At 34.8% G+C, this 22,340-nt stretch overlaps 1 protein-coding gene across 2 annotated transcripts in view; it reads right to left on the minus strand.

Moving 5' to 3' along the window:
- Nucleotides 1-22,340, minus strand: part of CDH9 (cadherin 9) — a 135,134-nt gene that overhangs the window by 10,733 nt on the left and 102,061 nt on the right. For both annotated transcript variants that reach the window (XM_074200029.1, XM_074200030.1), the window contains 2 exons: nt 3,222-3,358; nt 2,235-2,356 (listed from right to left, as the gene is read on the minus strand). In XM_074200029.1, the coding sequence (XP_074056130.1) occupies nt 2,235-2,356; nt 3,222-3,358 (259 nt within the window). The remainder of the gene's footprint in view (nt 1-2,234; nt 2,357-3,221; nt 3,359-22,340) is intronic.

Below are 22,340 nucleotides of genomic sequence, written 5' to 3' on the forward strand. Positions count from 1 at the left end.
TTTTGTACTTCTCTTCACTACCCCCACATCTACTGGCTGCTACCTTACTGCCCACAAACTTGTCCACATTTCCCTTCTTCTCAAACAACCCTCACTTGATCTATCCATCTCTGTTAGTTATCACCCTATCTCTCCTTTTTTTGTGTCTGTGTGGCTCAACTCCTTGTTTAGCTAGAATGTGTGGGCAGTGAGTACCCAGTCAGTGGGAACTTGTTCCATGAAGATGAAACCAAGCAAAGCTGCAGGTAAAAAAGTGCAGTGAGAAAGTTTTCTACAATAGATGACTCCACTCCCTTTACTCGTTTCTTAATTGTTTGCTAGCTGGTTTCTAATTTCATCATTGAACTAAAACTTCCCTATCCTAGAGTTCTCTTAATTGACAAATCTAATGGAAGGCAAATTAACCTAAGAGGTCATAGAGCCACAGATACTCAGAGTTGAAAGTTAATTCCTGTCTGGACAAATCCCATCCAGTTTAGCCAATAACTGAACAAGAATCCTCTCTACAATTTATCTGAAATGTCTTTATTTATCCTTAATTTGCATATTTCATTTAGAGGATAACTCCTAACATCTATATTCAGTTTATTTTTCTAAAATCCTTAAGAAGTTTTCCTCATGTGAAATTTAAATTAAATGTAATAAATGCATTTATTTATAAAATAAATGAGTTTACCAAATTTTTAGCAACTTTCACTTACTGCTCTTAATTCTACCATCTGAGACTTAGCAGAACTTGTCTCTATTCTCTCATCTGTGTTACATTCCTACAAATACTTAAAAATGGTATTTCTATTCAGTTCACCTCCAAATCTTCTTTCCTCCAGTCTAAGTATCCTTTGTCCTTTTGACCATTTTGCAAAACCATGATATTAAGGTCCTTCATTTTAATGATCCTTCAGATGGTATCGAGTTTATCAATGCCTTCTTAAAATATGGATCCCAGAATACAAACTACACTTCGAAAGTGATCTGACAAGGATAGAGTACAACACAACTTGTGATTATCCCTTATCTTATCTTCCTACTATCCCTCTTTTAATGAAACTTAGTCTCATCAGCTTAGCTGGGGGGGAGTGGATTTAATGGATTTTTTTAAATTTCGCATTTATTATGTTGGGGTGACCATCCTGAAATGCTTGCTTAGGGATCTGTGACTGAAATTGATCTTGAACTACATTGATAACTGAATTTATAGTATTCTTTGCTCAATTTGCTTTTCTCATCAGTTTTGAAAATATCATTTCAATGGAGCTAAAACAACTTTTGAAAGTTTAAAAGAGAATTCCTCCTTCTTCAGAGTGACTAACAAGTATTTAGAAGCATGTATGTGAGTTTTAGTGTCCTTGCATACACATAAATATGTGTGCCCAGTTTTAGATTGACCATTGACTCATCAATATAAGTCATGGGAAAATTTTAGTATCTTTTAACAAAATTTTCCCTTATGTGATTACAAATAATTTAGTACTTATGCATTTAGTATATTTATGAGTTGCTTTGATCAATTTGAAGATATCCAAGGAACATAAATATTATTTATTATCTATTTGCTTTTCACTTTTCAATTTATGAATTTTCTATTAGAACATTTTATGACTATTACTTAGAATCATATTTCTTGTATAAATTTCTTACATGTTAATTATTAGCCAAGAACATTAAAATAATGGCAGAGAAAGCTTTCCTGATAGAGCTTCTAAGAAGCAGATAAAATAACCAAAAAATGAATTATCATATATCATTTACTTTACTGTAGGTAAAGTTCATTTTTTCAGACTGCTGATGACTTCATTAGGGATTACATTCCAGTAATTTGATGAGTGCCACCCAACATCAGCATAACAATGATTATGCAAAATATCTTGTATCTATATCATCTTCATTATATATTTGGTGCATAAATTAATGCAAATCATATTTTTCTTCTATGCTTGTATCCCTGGGCATCTATAGCAATATCATAAGCAAGAAGTTTTCTTTGAAGTCAGTGGAAGCTGTGAGTCCATACATAACACAGGCAAGTGGCAGAAAGGAATGAGAACAAAGCATTCATATTGCAGTACGTTGATGTATGTGAGAGAAATTTTGGGAAAGAGGACCAAAAAAGAAATCTTCTCCAGCTAATCTGCCTAAGTGAATGCTGATTTAAAAAAATGGAAGGAGAGAGAGAGAGAGAGAGAGAGAGAGAGAGAGAGAGAGAGAACACAATTTTATGTACAGCATGTATTTACCTGCCCAGGTTTTGCATTTTCACAAACAAATGTTTCATAATATCTGGCAAATTCTGGTGCATGGTCATTAATATCTAAAATTCTGATGAAGACAGGAATGTGACTACTTTGCTTTTGGTTATCTGTAATTAAAAAACAAAAAAAAATTCTGTCTCACAAAATTACAATGATGTCATGTGTATCATTTGTTACCTACAACAAGTGATTTCTGTGATTTCTCATTTCCTAGATCGGATCACTTTTGAATGTTTCATTATACTTACAAGATCTAAATAAAAAAGAAATTAATATAAATTAGAATGTCCTATAAATCTTGTTAACTAATTATCTTAGCATGATAAGTAGTTTGATTTGATGTTTTCTCTAGCCCATAATTAAGACAGAAACCGAAAAGATTATGTACATATAGATATATGTATGCATATATATATATATATATGTTCATGTTTGTATATACATTAAACTGAGAACACACCTATTTCATTGTTAAGGGAAATTTCCAGTATAGAATCTACTCCCTTTACTAATTCCCATGACAAACTTTGTATCTTATAGTCTTAGATAATTGACTGGTGCTCTAAGTAACTTTGCCTTTGCCAGAACTTATCCTTAGGTCTTCTTAATACAAAAGAGGGCTTTAATTATTTTTGTTTCAGTCTCTTTCTCTTTAATATCTGAATCTTTCCCTTCATTCTGTTTCTTTATGTCTGTATTCTCTCCTCCTGTTTATGTCTGTCTATATTTTTTGCAATAGTTCTTCTAAATCGTGCTGATTATATAATCCCATCAATAAAATATGCTGCTTCCTATAATCTATGTAGTTTTAATAATAGAGAAATATTTTCAGAAATTATATAATGTAAAAAGAAGTTATGTTAAGATAGCATAGAATAAAAAAGAAAAGCACAAAAAAGGCTGACTCTTATAAAGTATGGATGTGTGTTAGTGAAAATATAAGAGTTTTGGATAAATTAATCTGCTTCTTACTAATTTCACTTGCAATAATGGTAATGTTGTGCCATGGATATGCTTCTCTGTCAAGAGGTTTCACTGTGAAGATTGATCCATTTGCAGAGTGGATATTGAATATTCTGTCCATATCAGTGTGTCGATCTACTGAGTATCTGTCAGGAAACAGAGATACAAGTCAATATGTTTCACAATATTAGGCTATATTATTACTGCTTGAAGAAAAAGGTTATAGAACATGACTCGAGATTACATTAACACTTGTATTGACATTTCGGAATAAATCTACATTATTTGGCTTTTCCCAGTTTTGTTCTTCTGCACTATATTAATACTTTCTTTGGAGTGCTTGTTTTTTCTGATGTTTAAGATTGCTTTCATGAGCCTGCCAGGGTTTAAGTGATGCTACAATTGTCTTCTCTCATTCTAGGTTAGCTTTAGCAGAATGTGAGAGGTAGCCCATTATTAGTTGCTGAACTGAATTGAACATTATCAAATTATGGTGCAAAATACTTTCAAAGAATCCAAGGCTTTGTCCCAATAGATAACAGAAGATTTGCCCAAGGCTAAATGATTAGAATTGCAATCATAACTAAGTGATCTATTTTGTTGCTGCTGTTTATCAGTTTTGATCATATCCAACTTCTCATTACCCCATTAAATTTTTCTTGGCAAAAATATGCACCATTTCCCCCTCCAACTCATTTTTAACAGATTAGGAAACCAAGGCAAACAGTACTAAATGACTAGTCCAGGGTCTTGAAGCTTGTCTGAGTTTGAATTTTAATTCAAATCTCCCTGACTTCAAACTTAGTGTTCTATTCACTGTTCCACCTAGCTAACCCAGGTGATCTGTAATAAATTATATTAGGATCAATGCTGAAGAGACAAAAGTCTCTTTCCTCAATGTCATGATTTTGTTCTTATTTTTTTTTCCTATAAATCTTTGCACTCAATCCCTATTCAAGTTGTATTATGGAGCACCAAAATTTTTTCATTCTGCATTCATTCAGCTTTAATGAATATGTTAGAAACACACTAGAGAAAATATTATTTTGTAATCTATGTATCTGATCAGTTTCTGGTGACCTACAGGTAGAATCATTCCTCAAAAGGCCCAAATTCTTTTAAAAAAAATTGTTTTTTCCCAATGGAAAACTGCAGTGCATTTTGATTTATGCCCATGTCAAAATTTAATGTCTATTACTTTTGTCAGCACACAGAAATGTTTTGTAACTAATGCTGAAGGATGATAGAGTTGCTCTTATGTTAAATCAAGAATTGAATTATCCATGGAGATCACCAAGCCTGGATGTTCCTTGTCCTTATAATATACCAGGGTTTTTCCATCATCATATGCTGCTTCAGAGACTAGGGAACATCCAATTGCTTTCTGGAAATTGACTCCACATCTATGGAACTTATATAAAGATATAAGTTCTGTCAAGTAAAATAGTGAATTAGAAAATTACAAGCTAAACTCTACCACTTTTTAGATGTTCTAATATTGCCTTCAGTCTTAATAACTGGTTTATTCTTTTTGAATAATGATCATATGCTTCTAAAATAAAACATTTCAAATTCATCTATCTACATAGTAAAATAAACTAGGCATGCATGTATATGCACATATGTATGTACATACACAAGTGCATCTATGTATCCACCTATGGTATGAAGGATCCTACTCTTAGACTTTCAATTAACTAATAAAGGGAAGAAGTTTGTTTATATTCAGTAGGGGAGCTAGACTTTTTGCAAATCCTGCTGTGGTATTATTATTATTATTATTTAAATCAACAATTACTACCGCATGTATTCTTTCATGTGAGATCAATTAGTGTTCTAGCATGATGGAAATTGAATACTTTATAGTGATGTTTCTCTTCCCATCAGGGTGACATTTACCTAAAAATACCCCATAATATTTAATGTAAAATCTTCAAGAAAGGAAAATATTCGGTGAAAATTTGGACTCATACTTTTATACAATCATTTGGCAAACATTTTCAGACAATCTTGTAGATAATTAATATCACTCTGAAGAAAGATGGACCATGGGGCGGCTAGGTGGAGCAGTGGATACAGCACTAATCCTGGAGTCAGGAGTACCTGAGTTCAAATCTGGCCTCAGACACTTAATAATTACCTAGCTGTGTGACCTTGGGCAAGCCACTTAACCCCATTTACCTTGAAAAAAATATTAAAAAAAAGAAAGATGGAACATAAATTCAATTCATGAAACAACAAACAAACAACAATGAAGTATCATTCTGCAGAGCCCTTCTTGGAACAGATCTTGAGACATGAATACATTGAATAGGTGAGGCACAAGGTTGGGGAAATTTTAGTGAAATGTAAAATGTGTCAGGAAGAGTACTGAGGAGAAAATATGATTTATGGCAGTATGTAAATGGATAAGTAAGATGGAGACAGTATATAAAAAAATGAGAGTTTGAAATGCAAAATTTGTCAAAGGTCTCTTTTTTTTTTCTTTCTTTCATCTAAAGTATTATATATCAACATTTGACCAGGGTCATGATATTCCTGGTGGGAAAAAAAAAACTATTCCCCAAAGGAATTGAGGGGAAAGAATTTCTAAGGTAGTAGTGAAGGGGACTAGATTGGGAAACTAAAAACCATTCTAGTATTAGCTGTCCAGTGCTAAAATCGTAATATACAGGGACACTTAATTCATGGCAGAGAAGAATGATTCTATAGAAGGGCTAATGGAAAAAAAAAATCTGCAGAAAATACTTTTTATAAGACGCTGTTTTTTAAATAATGAAAGTACACTTTGTAGGAAATACCTTTTTTATTCCCCTTCCATTTGAATTTTACTCTTGTCCTTATTTCATTTGATTGTTAAAAGAAATATTTTCGAGGGAGTGTGCATGAAGAATAAGCCTGAAATATATATTATAATGTGGAAGTACATTAGCTCAAATATGAACTCAAACATTTGCTATCTGGGTAATCTTTGGACATGTCTTTTAGCCTGTTTGCCTCAGTTACCTCAACTGTTAAATTATAATGATAGCATCTGACTTACAGAGTGGCTATGTGGATAAAATGAAGTAATATTTGTCATAACCTTACAGTGGTGTTTACTACATAGAAAGTGGTACAAAAATGCTATAACTACTACTACTACTACTACTATGACTACTAGGACTACTGCTGCTGCTGCTGCTGCTGCTGCTGCTGCTGCTGCTGCTATTACAAATTTGACTGGGAAAGAACAACACCTAGTTAAGAGTTTATATTCGAGGGCGGAGCCAAGATGTAGACAAGAAAGGATCTTGTCTTAGATGCTCTCTCATAAAACTCATAAGCAAAGGACTCTAACTAAACTTTTGAGAGACAGAACCCACAGAGGGACCCAATGAGACAGTTCTCCTACTCAAGGTAACCTGGAAAAGAGCAGAAAGGCTCTGCTCCCTGGGGTCGGAGGGGTATCCTGCAAGAGGGTTGGGCCGACAGAGCAAAAGAACTACAGCCTTACAGAGGCAGCCCCAGGGTGCTGGGAGCCACGGCTCACAGCAGCAGGGGAGTCTCCTGAGCTGCACCCTGGGGAGCACCGGGCACAATGTGGGGTAACAGCAGGGGGACCTCTGCCAGAGGGAGCATGTGAAGTCCAACCCTCAGGGCACACAGCAAACAACATGGTCTTTTGGCAGCCCAGATCCAGGAACTGAAGAAGGCGGAGCCTGGAAGCAGGAGCCCCCAGGGCATGAGCCCATTGAGCTGCAGGAGGGGAGTGAAGAGAGAGATAGGGGAGCTTTGTCCTCTGCCCCTGGAACAGGACTCTGGGGCTCTGACCACATTCACATCCTGATCGCAGTCTAGGCCCCCCCCCATAGAACAGCAGGGACCCCCCACCTCGGCCCCATGGCAGAGGGGGGCACTTATGGTCATTCACAGACCAGGAGAGAGGACAGAGCCTCACAACACACTGAGATACTTGTGGTCGTGTCCCAAAAGTCCAGGAAGCACCCTAAAATCAGGCTAAGGCTGGGAAAATGAGCAAACAGAGGAAAAAGAGGAATACCATTGAGAAATATTACTCATATGAGCCCAAGAAGGATCAAAACACCCAGTCTGAAGATGAGGAAGCATAAGCTCTTGCATCTAAAGACTCCAAGAAAAACCAGAAATTGGGCTCAGGCTATGACAGAGCTCAAAAAAGACTTTGAAAATCAAATGAGGGAGTTAGAAGAAAAACTGGGAAAGAAAGGAGAGAGATGAAGGAAAAACATGAAAATGAAGTCAGCAGCCTAGTCAAGGAAATCCAAAAAAATGCTGAAGAAAATAACATGCTAAAAACCAGCTTAGGTCAAATGGATAAAAGAGTTCAAAAACGTTATTTTGGCGAAGAATGCTTTAAAAAGGAAAATTGGCCAGATGGAAAGAGAGATAAGAAAATTCTCTGAGGAGAACAAATCCTTCAGACAAAGAACAGAATGATGGGAAATCGATGAATTTACCAGAAATCAGTAATCAATACTTTAAAACCAAAAAAATGAAAAATTAGAAGAAAATGTGAACTATCTCATTGAAAAAACAACTGACATGGAAAACAGACTTAGAAAAGATAATTTAAAAATTATTGGAATACCTGAAAGTCATGATCAGGAAAAGAGCCTTGACATCATTTTCAAAGAATTACTACAGGAAAATTACACTGATATTCTAGAAGCAGAGGGCAAAATAGAAATGGAGAGAATCCACCGATCCCCCTGCGAAAGAGATCCCAAAAAACCAACCCCTAGGAATATTATAGCCAAGTTCCAGAATTCCCAAGTCAAAGAGAAAATATTACAAGCAGCCAGAAGGACACAGTTCAAATATTGTGGAGGTGAACTCAGGATCACACAGGACTTAGCAGCAACTACATTGGAAGCTTGTAGGGCTTGAAATATAATGTACCGGCAGCCAAAAGAGCTTAGAATGCAAATGAGAATCAACTACCCAGCAAGGCTGAATGTCCTCTTCCAGGAAAAAAGATGGACTTTCAATGAACCAGGGGAATTTCAAATGCTCCTGTTGGAATGGCCAGAGCTGAACAGAAGGTTTGATCTTCAGATACAGGACTCGGGTGAAGCATAGAGATTGGAGGAGAGGGGCGAAAATATGAGGGACTTAATGATGATGAACTGCATGTACTCCTGCATAGAAAAAGGACACTGATAACACGCATATGAACCTTCCCAGCTAATAGAGCAGGTAGAGGGAGCTTTTATAGTTGAAGCAAAGGAGAAAGCTGAATTTGAAGATAAAATATGGAGTAAAAATGGAGAAAAAAAGGGAAATGTAATGGGAGAAAGAAAAAGGAGAGGGGGAATAGGCCAAGATATTTCATATAATAAGATTTTTCTTTATTACAATGAGCTATAGAAATGATATGGAAAGGGGGAAGGCAATGGGGGAAACAGGGAAACTTCGCTCTCATCAGAGGTGGTTAGGAGAGGAAACAGCATATATACTCAATGGGGTATGGACACCTGGAGTAAGAATTGGGTGGGACAGGGGGAAGGGGTGGGGATGTGAATGATGGAGGACAGGATGGACCATAGTGGGAGAGTGGTCAGATATAACACATTTTCTTTTTTACTTCTGGCAATGGGCTGGGATTGGATGGCCTGTCCGGGACCATAGGGCCAGGTGGATGCTGGGCCTAAGGGGTGGTATGGGGACTCAGGGCCTCTTGACCTCAGAGCCGGGGATCTGCCTGCGGCTCAACTACCCTACCACAGAGTCAGAGTGAAAGGAGAAAGAAAATATAGTACATGGTATTGGAGAAATACGAAAGGAGGAAGTTGCGATCATCAATGGCAAGGGTGGAAAAATATGGAAGTAACTTTAGGGATGGACTTATCATAAACAATGTGATCCACCCACAACAGAGTTGTTGGTGTTGGAACAAAGACTCAAGCACATTTTTTGTTGTTATTATTTTGGGGGGTGGTGCAGGGCAGGTGGGGCTGGGTGGCCTGCCTGGGGCCGCATAGCAGGGTGATCCTTGGGTGTCTGAAGGCAGATTTGCACCGGGGTGCTCCTGGCTCAGGGGCCTATGCTCTGTCCACCACCTAGCTACCCCTACTATTATTACTATTTTATTTTATTTTGGGTCTTTTTTTTTTCTTTTCTTTTTTTTCTATTTTTTTTTTTTTTTGGTTTTTGCAGGGCAGTGGTGTTTGGGTGCCTTGCATCTCACACAGCTGGGTGATAGTTGGGTGTACAGGGCCAGATGTGGGCTCAGGTGCTCGTGGCTCCAGGGTTGGTGCTCCATCCATTGCACCACCTGGCTGTACCTACAATTATTACTATTTTTTAAAATTTTAATTATTTTCCCTTTCCCTTTTACTTTATTGATAAAAGAATTCTATATCTATGGGGAGGAGGGGGTATTTAGTTTACTCTTATACAAGAATATTTTATTAATGTAAAAACACATTTGTACAAAATGAGAATAAATATTAAATAAATAAAAAAGATTTTAAAAAGTTTATATTCGTGTTACTTGAGGAAAAAGGATAAGGAGTTATGTATTGTGAGAAATGGAAGCATTAGCATTTTTTTTATAAGTGTATTATTCCTATTCATTTGGCAGCTAAATAGTATAGAATCCTAGTAATGGAGTATGGAGGCTGTGAGATCAAATCTGCCCTCAGACACTTAATAGCAATGTAACTCTGGGCAAGTAATTTAACTCTGTTTGCTTAGTTTCCTCATCTGTAAAATGAGCTGAAGAAAGAGTCAGACACAAATGAACCATAGCCACTCAAATGAATCCAAATGTCTTTTTGTTGAATTATAATTTTATTTTATTGTTATTTTTTTTAGGTTTATGCGAGGCAAATGGGGTTAAGTGGCTTGACCAAGGCCACACAGCTAGGTAATTATTAAGTGTCTGAGACTGGATTTGAACCCAGGTACTCCAGACTCCAGGGCCAGTGCTTTATCCACTGCGCCACCTAGCTGCCCCTATAATTTTATTTTTTACTGAGTAACAAAATTGCAATTTTTGAAAGGAACATTAATAATTATCTTAAACAATAAATGTCATACTATAGTATAATAAATATATGCATAACAAAACATAGTGAAATTCTTTTAAAATATCCATAATAGTAAATCCATATTAATGCATTATTCATAGTTACAATATATTGTTTAGATTAAGAGCAATTCCCTTTTCTACTCAATGTATAGTTGTATAATAGATAATTTACGGTGTTTTCACTTTCCTCCTACACATTAACAAGGTTAAGGTAGTGCTCCTAACTGACTCTGGAATCAAAGGAATTAGGTTCAAATTTTAACTTAGATCTTTACTGTGAGACCTTGAGCAAGTCACTTAAATTCTCAACAAGGTATTGTGGAACCTCATGATCACTGGTATTGAGGAGAAAATGAAGAAATACATCCTTACAAACTGATGGTGTTACTCAGCAACATTTAAGAATTTTTCCTGGGGCAGCTAGGTGGCGCAGTGGATAAAGCACTGGCCCTGGAGTCAGGAGTACCTGGGTTCAAATCCATTTTCAGACACCTAATAATTACCTAGCTGTGTAGCATTTGGCAAGCCACTTAACCTCGTTTGCCTTGAAAAAACCTAAAAAGAAAAAAAAAAGAATTTTTCCATTCTAATATGAAATAGAAAATACTCCACTATTTTGTAGTTGAGTAGAGAACAGGCAGACAATTAAGGAAGTTGGATATTTACCTTATTTCATTTAAAAATGATGAATATACACGTATACACAGATAAAAGTATCCATAAATATGCATGTGTGTATATCCCTTACACTAATGAAATCACATCAAGTCTATCTGTAGATATCTAAATTTCTTCATTTATATCTTAATATTGTATGTGTATATGTTTGGATGTAATCACATAAATATACATTTAATTGCATTACATAAATATATGCACATATGTGTACATATTTAGCATTCTTCTCAAATTATAATATGAATATAGTATAGGATAGCTATATATATCTGTGATTTATGAATATATGTATTTGTGTATGCTATATATATATAAATATATGTATAACATATGTATTCAGCCTCCTTTAGATCTTGTTGAATTTTATGTAAATGAGTGGAACCCTCAGACTACAACCAGGATTCCCTTTCTCCTTAATGCTAATTATCACCAGTGACTTAAATTTGTCAATGTAATACACCAATTCCAGGTAAATATAAAAGAAATTCTAAATAGATGATGATGATGATGAAAGTACTTTACCATGGAATCTTCTATTCTGGGGTTCATAGATTATGTGTTAATTACAGTAACCCCTCTGATTCCAAAAATGGACCTTCCTTAATGAGGCCCATAATAATTCAAAAGAGTTATACATAAAAAATTTGGGTAAAAAAATATTTTATCCTACATTTTTGAAGAAAACTACATTAAGGAGGTGATGCCATGATTTGAGTGAGATTGTGCTATGCTAAGTCACTAGCCTCATTTTCTCTTCTAGAGTCATCTGAGTCCAGTGACTAGATATGGATCAGGACAACTGGAGATAGCACTGAAGGGAGGCAATAAGATTTAAGTGACTTGCAACAAAGTCAAATAGCTAGTAAGAGTCAAGTGCCTGAAGCAGAATTCAAACTTCTGTCCTCCTGACTTGAAGGCCAGTGCTCTATCCATGTATCACCTAGCTCCACTTTATGTGGTGGAGGGGGAGGTAGGGTGAGGAATGAACAAACACACATTCAAAAACATTACGCCATGATGTTAAATGAGAGTCCATCAATAACTTGGACAGGTTCATCAGAAGATGAATTAATTGTTGAAGTTCTGAAGTATTGAAAAGAAAGAATAATCCTAGATAGCTTTCATTTTGGAAATTAAATAGTACTTCCTTGTGAAAAAAATGCATCTTATTTTTATAACAATAATAAATGACATTTTAGAACTCTTTCAGGTTTTTAAAGCAATTGTATTTTAGCGTCAGAAATATCCTTTGAGTTCTATATATACCATAGATAGTACTATTCCTATTTTACAGATGAGGAAAGTAAGGTTGGGAGAAAGCTGCCCATCTAGCATTTATGCAGAGATTTAGGTTTGCTATGCTCTTAAAATTTTTATATCAAATGATCCTCACAACAACCCTTGTAGGTTGCTAATATTATTATCCCACTTTACAAATGAGGAAAAAAGAGTACAGGTTAAATGACATCTCATAGTAGCACTTAGCTAGAAAATATATGAGGTCAAATTTGAATTCAGGCCTTCCTGACTCCTTAATGTGCCACTGAGCTATCTCAAATCACCTAAGAAAGATTTGAGCTCAAATATCCTTGTGTCCAAGTCTAGCACTTTGTCCACTACAGCATGGTCTCTCTCCTAGAATGAATGTTCCTGTTTTTATAATATTTTATTTTTATTAGTATCTTCCCCCATTTACATATTCAGAAAAATTTTAGCATTCACTGTTACATGATTTTGAGTTTGAAATTTTTCTCCCTCCCAATTCTACCCTCTTCTGAAAATGGTAAGCAGTTTAATATAGTACATATATATATATATGTATATATATATATTATCATATAAAGCATATTTTCATATTACTCTTAGTTGTAGAAGAAGAAACAGATCAAAATAAAGAAAAACCACAAGGAAGAATAAAGTTATAGGAAAAAAAGCTGATTTGAAATTAGAGTACACTAGTTCTTTATTTGTATATGTATAGCATTTTTCCTTTGTGAATTCTTTGTATTTGTCTTAGATCTTTGTGTTGCTGAGAAGAGGTGAATCATTAGTTATTATTCATCACACAATACTGCTGATACTGTATGTAATATTTTCCTGGTTGTGCTCATTTAATTTTGCATCAACTTATATAAGTTTTTCCAGGTTTTTCTGAAATCTGCCTTTTCATCACTTCTATTCCTACACCACATTGCTATACCACAGCTGGTTCAGCTATTCCCCAAATGATGGGCATGCCCTCAGTTTTTAATATTTTACCACTATGAATAGGGCTGCTATAAATTGTCTTGCATATATAAGTCCTTTTCACTCTTTATCTCTATGGAATATAGAAACGGTAGGGGTATTATTGGATTTAAGGGTCACACAGTTTGATTGCCCTGCTTGAGTGATCTTGTGGCAATAGAAAATGTTTGTGAATCTTGGAATTGCAAAACCTGTAAGGAATCAAAATTATATTTATTCTAAAGAACAATGCAGAAGCATAATGCGGGTACAAATGATTAAAGTGCTTTTTTTCAAATATATATACCCAGAAATGAAATGGAAAAAGGGACTGAATCCTGAAAGGGCATCTAGGTGGTACAGTAGATAGAGCACAGGCCCTAGAGTCAGGAGGAATTTTGTTCAAATGAGGCCTCAGACACTTAACAAGTTCCTAGCTGGGTGACCTTGGGTAAGTCACTTATCCCCACTGCCCTGCAAGAACCAAAAAAAAAAAAAAGAAATACTATAATAAATGCATTTTAGAGTACTAAGTAGGGTGAGAGGATTTGCTATCTATTTCTTTTTTTTTGTAATAGAATCATTTTACTAAAAAGGGATGGGGAAAGGAACTGAATTTCCAAATAAATTTCTGTCTATTCAGAATAATATTGTGCCATTGTTTCTGCAATGACCCTTATTTGTAAGAGGGGAAAAATATAATACAGAATGCCAAGGATGACATATAATTTTGGTACAGAGAGCAATGTTTTAGTATATATAATGGATCTTTAATAAGTAATGGAGCAGTCTCTCAAATTCGAGTAAACAGTTAAACATGAAAGGAAAGAACAGCAGTTTCTAAAAACCTCTCAAATTTAACCCACCTTATTATATATTCCCACAGAATCATAGACAACTGCTAGAACAAGGCAAAATTTTGCAGAACATAGTTTGAAAATATCAAGTCTGAAGTTTGGAGTATAAGATTAGAATCACCAGTATGTGAATAATTGTACATCAGTTTGATTTTTCTCACTGGAAAAGTTTCAATATAACAAGGAAATATAAAAATAACCTCTCCTTAGTTCTGCAACTTCTTGCCTTAAGACCTAAACAGATTTTGTTTAAAGGAAGTGATGTAGACATTTATAATTTTACTAGGCAATATGGCAAATTGGGAGGACCACTGTAGTGGGATTCAGAAGATAGACTTGAGATCTAACTGTGACTCTTAAATAACTGACCATGTATCCTGGGTCTTTATTCTCTTACTCTTGACTTCACCAGCAGCAGAATGAACAATGTGAGGATCAGTAAATTCTCTTCCATTATGAAAACTATGCGATTTTATGCCAGGATCTTTAAGTAGTACTGCTGAGGGACAAAATTTATTCATTTTTCTTATAGATTTAAACTTTAGATTATTTTTGAAAACATAGATTCCATTCACAAAAGAGAGTCCAATGAGAATTTAATTTAGCTGGCAGTGCTTTTGTAAATTCCAGCTTCTGTATTCATTCTATTCATTTTATTCAATGCATTCTCAATTAACAAACTGAAAGAAGAGATCTTTTCCCTAAATTCTTTCTTGTTGATCCTCTATAGCCTCTGACACTGCTAACCACTCCCTTCTCTCAGTTTTTTTTTCCTCCACCTGACTCTCTTTTGTTTCTCCTCCTACCTTTCAGACCATTCTTTTTTTTTTTTTTTTTTTTTGCAAGGCAATGGGGTCAAGTGGCTTGCCCAAGGCCACACAGCTAGGTAATTATTAAGTGTCTGAGGCTGGATTCGAACTCAAGTACTCCTGACTCCAGGGTGAGTGCTCTATCCACTTCACCACCTAGCTCGCCCCAGACCATTCTTCTCAATGTCTTTTGCTGGATCTTCATACAAGTCATGACTTCTAATCATAGTTGTCTCACAATACTCTGGCCTGGGCTTTTTCTCCTCTATTTCTATTCTATTCACAGGTTACCTCAACTGCCTTTGTCAATTTAACTGCTGTCTCTAATCTGCTGAGTCTCAAATCTACCTATTCTGACTGACCATTTCTACTAACGGATAACCATTCATTTCTTATTGTTTTTCAGATATTTTGAACTAGATGCCAAATAGGTATTTTAAACTCAACATGCCTAAAAAAGAACTCAAGAACTCAACATCTTTCCTCCATTACTCTCCCTTTCTCTCTCTGTATAAACATATATGTGTATATGTGTGTGTATAATTAGTTTACTTATTGTCTCCTACATTATATTACTTTTAGAGTGTCTTTTACTTCTTTTTTTATAATCCTAGAATACAGCACAATACCTTGCACATTTTGTTGTATTGTTGAGTTATTTCAGTACTACTCAGTTCTCCATGACCCAATTTAGGTTTATCTTTCAAAAATATCATAATGGTGTTACACTTTTTTCTCAGGATTATTTGACAGATGAGGAAACTGAGGCAAACAGGTTTAAGTGACTTTCCCAGGTCACACAGCTCATAGGATTTTAATTCAGGTTCCTCTGTCTCCTGGGCTGGTATTCTATCCTTTATCCTTCCAGCTGCTTCTGTTACATATAAGTGTTTAATAAATATGCAAATATTTTTTAAAGTATCCTATTTTATGTAGAAAGAGGACTATAGTACCTGTATTTTTTTGACAAAAAAATTTCATTTTAACAAATAATCAGATTGGATTATATGCATTCTTTGCTGCTTTGAATTGTACTCCCAGATGTCAATGAACTAAGCAGTCTCTATGTAGAAATCCTCTCATTCCCTTTCAACTTGATCTGGCTAAAACAATGCCTATATTTACAAGTGTTCTGTTTTTGGTAGCAAAGAACTAGAATAGTGTCAACTCAATTATGTAACTAACACTTGAAGTATTACAAATGTAATTATACAATTACTATACTTTACCCTTGAACAACTACCAAAAAAGAAAGTAGAAAAAGTAATTAACCATCAAGTCACTAGTTTAAGTTCTATTGTTTCTATATTATGGATGAGTTGAAGTGAGTAAGATTAAAAGGGTTCATGGGTTCAGAAAGTGAAATTTCATTTTTCCATAAAAATATTTTTCATGGGTGTAACTTATCTTGCTATAATTATTTAAAGACAAAATCAATATCTCATTTGATATTCCCATCAACCCTATGGGTTTTGTCATTATGCTATTCCTATTTTACATGTGAGGAAACTGAGATTAAGAGAGGTTAAGAAATATAACAAAGTCAAACAACAAATAAGTTTCTGGAGCAAGACATGAAACCTGATTGTCCTGTTCAATATTCTTGTCATTCTACTATTTAATTACAGATTGGTAGGCAGTATTATTAACTCCACATTACCAAAGAGGAAACTGAGATTCAGTTAAAGGACTTAATTTTTCTCATTCTCACAATCTGCAAATGAAAGGAATAGCTTTTAAACTCAGGTCTTTTGAATTTAGACTCTGATTTTTTCACTATTGAGGGGATTATGCTTTGCTTGTAACTTTAGAGGCACTTGGTGCTACAGTGGAGACACTTCTTGCCCTGGAGTCAGGAAGATCTGAGTTCACATCCTATATCAAATAGTTGTATAACCCTGGGAAAGTCACTTAATGTCAGGTTCCTCAGCTATAAAATGAGAGAATAATAGCAATTCCTCCTGGGGTTGTGGAACAACTCAACATTTGAAAGAGGGTATGACACATATTAGGTGTTTTAGAAATGCTAGCTGTTATTATTAGCTTGTGCGATATGAGAATGTTATTTTTAGCTCTGTTATCTTTGGAATAAAATTCCATTCCAAAACAACAGTCTGGAGGTCTAGTACAGTTTGCTATACTTGGATTTTGCCTGAAGAATTCTAAACGCTCTGTCAGAAAATAGTTGTCTCACATGCTTTCTCTTTGCATTATCATTGGAAAGAAAGCAGATTGCTTCTTGTTTGCTCCTTCTCTGAAATAAACTTCCAGTCTTCTCTGAGTCATGATGAAATACCTGGGCACCAAGTTTTGTTTGGTTATAAGTTCTTGAATTGATATCAATGGCAAGGGGTGCTTCTAAAATAGCTGAACTTTAAAATGCATTGAGATCATAAGAGGTGGGAGATAGGAAGCATCTGTTCTCAGAACCTGTGAGGATATAATCAAGTCTGTAACCTGAGGGAAACTTGATTACTAATGAAGTGAGGCAGAGCTGACAACAGCTGCTAATTGTGATGATAATCTCAAATCCTTTTTACATGTTTTAAGTGGCAGATGAATTTCCGAAAGTGTATGTGATGACTGTTGTGCTGTTTGGTGGGGTTAGTTTCCTGCCTTCTGTAGCAGAGAATTGCTAGTCTAGTTTTATTATATGTCTTTCCTTCACCTGCTTCTTGAAACCTTCTGACTTCCAGATCAGGCTCTCTTGGGTTATATAATCTCAATGACAATAGAACAGGATATTCTAAATTGTTATCACAGATTGACTGAGAAATCATCATGATATATTGGAATATATGTATATATGTATATAGAGAGATATATAGATATATGGAATTATTTGATTTACCATCAATGTTTATATTTGAACTATAGATAATCCATGTTTTACTTATGCAACTATGAACCAAATAACATAGTCCCCTTTTAAAATAGGTTCTACTGAACCTCTCTAATATTTCTCAATTTATTTCTCAAATTCTCATCATATTTCTCAAATATATTTCTCATATATTTTATGATTTTGTAATTCTAAGTAAATCTATATTTGGCATAAAGTGAGAGACTAATATCATCTCTTAACCAAAAAATAGTTCTCCCAACAGCTGTTATAGTTCCTGAATTTCAAGTATTTGACATTTAAATTTTCTATTAAAATGCAAAGGTTACCATGATTAATTCATAAATACAAATAAAAATATCTCTGGGAAGAGTTTAACCCAATGATATTAACCTTTTACCCAACAGACCAAGTAGACATTAAACTCCTAACCAGATTAAAATATAATGGAGAGGGGGCAGCTAGGTGACCCAATGGATAGAGAACCGGCCCTGGAGTCAGGAGTACCTGAGTTCAAATTCAGACTCAGACACTTAATAATTAATTACCTAGCTGTGTGGCCTTGGGCAAGTCACTTAACCCCAGTGACTTGCCAAAAAAAAATTATGAAATACATAATGGAAACAATGTTTAGCACAATAAATAAAAATAAATTGCAACCTAGATATTATTTATTTGTGGTTTGCTAAGTCAAGATGCAGCCCATAGGATGCTTTTTTCTATTTGAGTTTGCCATCACTAATGTAGCACAAAGAAGTTTTGGGTAATGTTTCTTTCAATCTCCGCCCCCATTCAGATTCCCAGAGCTAATTTAGCAACAATTATCCCTCAAATTTCTTGGTGTAGCTCTCAGGTTTCAGGAGTGTTCCTCTTATGTCATTATATTGAATTCCTTCAGATGTGCTCCCTCCCCCCATTAGCAGTTAAAAATCAATTTAATCAACAAATTTTAAGTAACTTTTAGAATTTACTAAGGTGTTAAGGTAAAAAATATTTAATTTCGGACATTCCTCATTTTCCCTCAAAGTCTGTGATACATACAAGTGCATAATGAATCTAAGGGGATCTTGATGTTGGAAGTCTTTTTCCTCTTGTTTTTCAGGTGCTTAAAAAATTTCCCTTAGACTTGGAATCTCTTTCCTCGGTTTCTTGTAGAAACACAATCCAAACTTCCTTTAGCTCCTGGTGATCCAGAAATACACAGTCTAAATCAGAGATGCCATTTAAGACACTGCTGACAAAGTAGGACTCTATCCTGGTGTGATGCTAGGGTGTTGATGAGAAAGTGTGAAGTTCACCATTTTCCAGACTCTCCTAAGAGAGAGAAAGGAGACCTGTCTAAGACAAAAATCTCTCATTTTCTTCCACCCTCCATAATTCCTTCAAGAGTTCCCATCTCGATGGTTTCATTTGTAGTCCCTCCTATTTCTGGAATTTCCTCCTTTCTCAACTGCATTGATTATTTTTTTTAGGTGTTTTTTTTTTTTTTTTTGCAAGGCAAATGGGGTTAAGTGGCTTGCTCAAGGCCACACAGCTAGGTAATTATTAAGTGTCTGAGACCGGATTTGAACCCAGGTACTCCTGACTCCAAGGCCAGTGTTTTATCCACTGCCACCTAGCCGCCACCTAGCTGCCCCCTAACATTGATTATTTATAGATGATCTTGTCACCAAGCTTCTTCAGCCTCCCAGAAAATCTATATTGTGCTATAGTTGTAGTCTAAAGGCTTATTGTATTTGGATTAAGATCTTTGATTGGAATAAATGATTGATGGATTGATACTTGTTCTCATCAATTTAAGATACCAGAGCTTAATATGAGAATTTGGTTTCATTCAATCCTTACAAAGAAAACATCTGAAATCTTCATCAAGTACCAGGTTAGTAAAGATAAATTTGATTATAACATCCCTCTTGTGGAATGGAGCAACTGACAGGAGATTCTAGAGAGGAAGAAGAATCTGAGAGAAAATTATATAAAATAGAAGGGAACAAAAGAGAAGATCTCTGCCTGTTTCACAATGTTGCCGAGGTCATCCTTGACAGTAACCAGCTATATCATTTTTCAGGCCTTTGCCTTCAGTAATCCATAGATGACAATAATCTTTAAGTTTTTCTTTGTTAATGTTGCTTTCATTTGTATTTTTTTTTATCCAGAGCTATCTGACTCTTTTCAATCTAAGATCACTTTGGAAATCTACAAAGTTTCAATGGGCATAGTGTAATGATTTATTGCTTTGGGGGCAGATTTAATTTCCTACCAGATCAGAACTGTTCAGTATTCTAGTAGAATGCTTTAAATCCCCTCTAAACATCATATCAGTTCTTCTGATTTCTAAATATAAGGGAAGATTTATAGGAACTTAAAATATTTTCAATGATGGAATATTTCAGAATGTGGAAGAATCCAAACATTAGTAGCATGGGCTTCGAACAAAATTGACTATAGTATGACTTAAAATTTTTATGCCAATTTTTGTGTCTATAGTATGCTATGCTATATCCTTCTTAGATCCTTAAACCAGTTGGCATTACAAAGAATAATGCTAGAGAAATCCAAAATAATGCTCCTAACAATTAGGGCATTCATAGTATACAGCTCCTGTCTAGAGGCATACATATCATTTTACTCTTTGAGAATATACCATACAGAATATGAAATGTTTGAGGCTCCCTCTGAAGGTTATTGACTGTTCTATTGTGTTTCCATGTCTTATTTAGAAAGATGTCACCCTGATTTAAAACAATTCAGCAGTAACTAAGATCCATATATAAGCAATAAAATAAAAAAGAAACAAAAAACAGCCATCGCAACCACCCAACAAACAAACAAAAAAACACAATTTCTTCAACCTATTTAGATATTTAAAAGGAATTTTTAAACTTTTTTTTTGGCTTAGAATTTTTGGTAGTCTGGAAACCCTAGGGAATCCTCTTCAAACAAGTGTTTTTAAAGGTATGAAATAAAATAAAATAAAATAGATTTCAAAAGAATGCAATTATATTAAAATAAGAGTTTTAAATTTTATTAAAAACTTAATGTACCATAGTTTAAGGACTTTCTAGAGTGTTTGTAGGCTGTATGGAATCTTTCATGTTACAGAAAAGTAAACTATATCAGAGAAGATAGGTGAACTGGCCAAAGTATCTTGATTATTAAGCATCAGAACATAGGTTCTCTGGCTCCAGAGGATGTACTTTTTTTTCTTTCTGTTTTACCCTGCCTTTCTTAGCACCATATATCAATTTAATGAATCATAAAGCTAAAGCAAAGAAAATACATTGGGGAAAGTTCTTTACAATAGTGCCAAGTGACCATTGCCATCATCAATAGAGGAATCTGAGCGTCCTGTTTAAAATTCACCAAAAAGTTTGTATTATTCTGTAGTATAAGATGCTTTCTAATTCCTCATACCCTAAAACAATCCTGTACTTTCTGTAGGAAGTGTTCAATAAAAATGGAGTATGCTGGAAATGGATTCAGGAAGATGTGAGTTCAGATACTACCTGAGTGACAATCCCTTAGTCTTTTTTTTTTGCCTCAGTTTCTTATATTCTAAAATGAGGACAATAATAGTTTCCATCTTACAAGGTTCTTGTGAGGATAAAATGAGATGATATTTGTAAAGTGCTTACTAAGGTCCCTCTTTCCCAAATAGTAGTTGCCTCTGTTATCTCTATTACCAGGCTCTATAGGAGCCCTAATTCACAGTACTTAAGCATCAATAACTTCCTCCTTATTTGTCTTTTCAATTATCAAACCCTAATGAAACAAACTCTTGTCATTTTTCCTGGATAGGTTTTATCAATTTATTTTCCTATGACTTCCCTCTCCTATGACTCCCCTTAAACTAAATTAAAAACTTGTCCTTGAGGACAGGACATAATTTTGTATATGTATCTTAAAAGTTTAGCATGGTAAGTAGATCATATTAATTGTTTAATTTTTTCATTCAATATCTGTAAAATGTTACAGATGTAAAAATTTAGAATTGTTTTTCTTTCACTAAAATATACAGTATTGTCTATTATCATAATGCGAGTACCTAAGTAAAAGTTTTTTTTGGTAATTCATTAAGGAATAGAGATAATGCTAAGTATCAAAGGGTAACTTAAAGGAACATAAATCCTGAAAGGCTCTACTCAGATGGAATAGGCTGTGAATGCAGACCAGAATATAGATGGCATTGCTTGATTTTAAGGACAAGTATATGAATAAGTATTTTAATAGAAAGTTGATTAAGAGTTGATACATTTCATTTGTACCATAGCAATATGGTAACACATAGGTGAAAAAATGATAAAATATCTCTCAGACCGATGTGAACTTCTTACACAGTGACAATGTGGTTATAGTGTGGTAATTAGAAAGTACAAGCAGTCTGAAGCATTCCTTAGTCATCAAAGAATCTTGCTAAATCTTAAAATTTTTTTTAAGGTTTTGCAAGGCAAATGGGGTTAAAGTACCTTGCTAGGTAATTCTTAAGTATCTGAGGTCACATTTGAACTCAGGTACTCCTTACTCCAGGGCTGGTGCTCTATTCACTCTGCCACCTAGCTGCCCCTCTTAAAATTCCTAATATACATTTTTCCATTGATCAAATAATTGCCACAAAATACATGCATTTTAATTTCTTCACTATAAGTGAAGCCAGAAGTCTTA

Source organism: Macrotis lagotis, chromosome X (genome assembly GCF_037893015.1).
Source record: "Macrotis lagotis isolate mMagLag1 chromosome X, bilby.v1.9.chrom.fasta, whole genome shotgun sequence".
NCBI classification, from domain to species: Eukaryota; Metazoa; Chordata; class Mammalia; order Peramelemorphia; family Peramelidae; genus Macrotis; species Macrotis lagotis.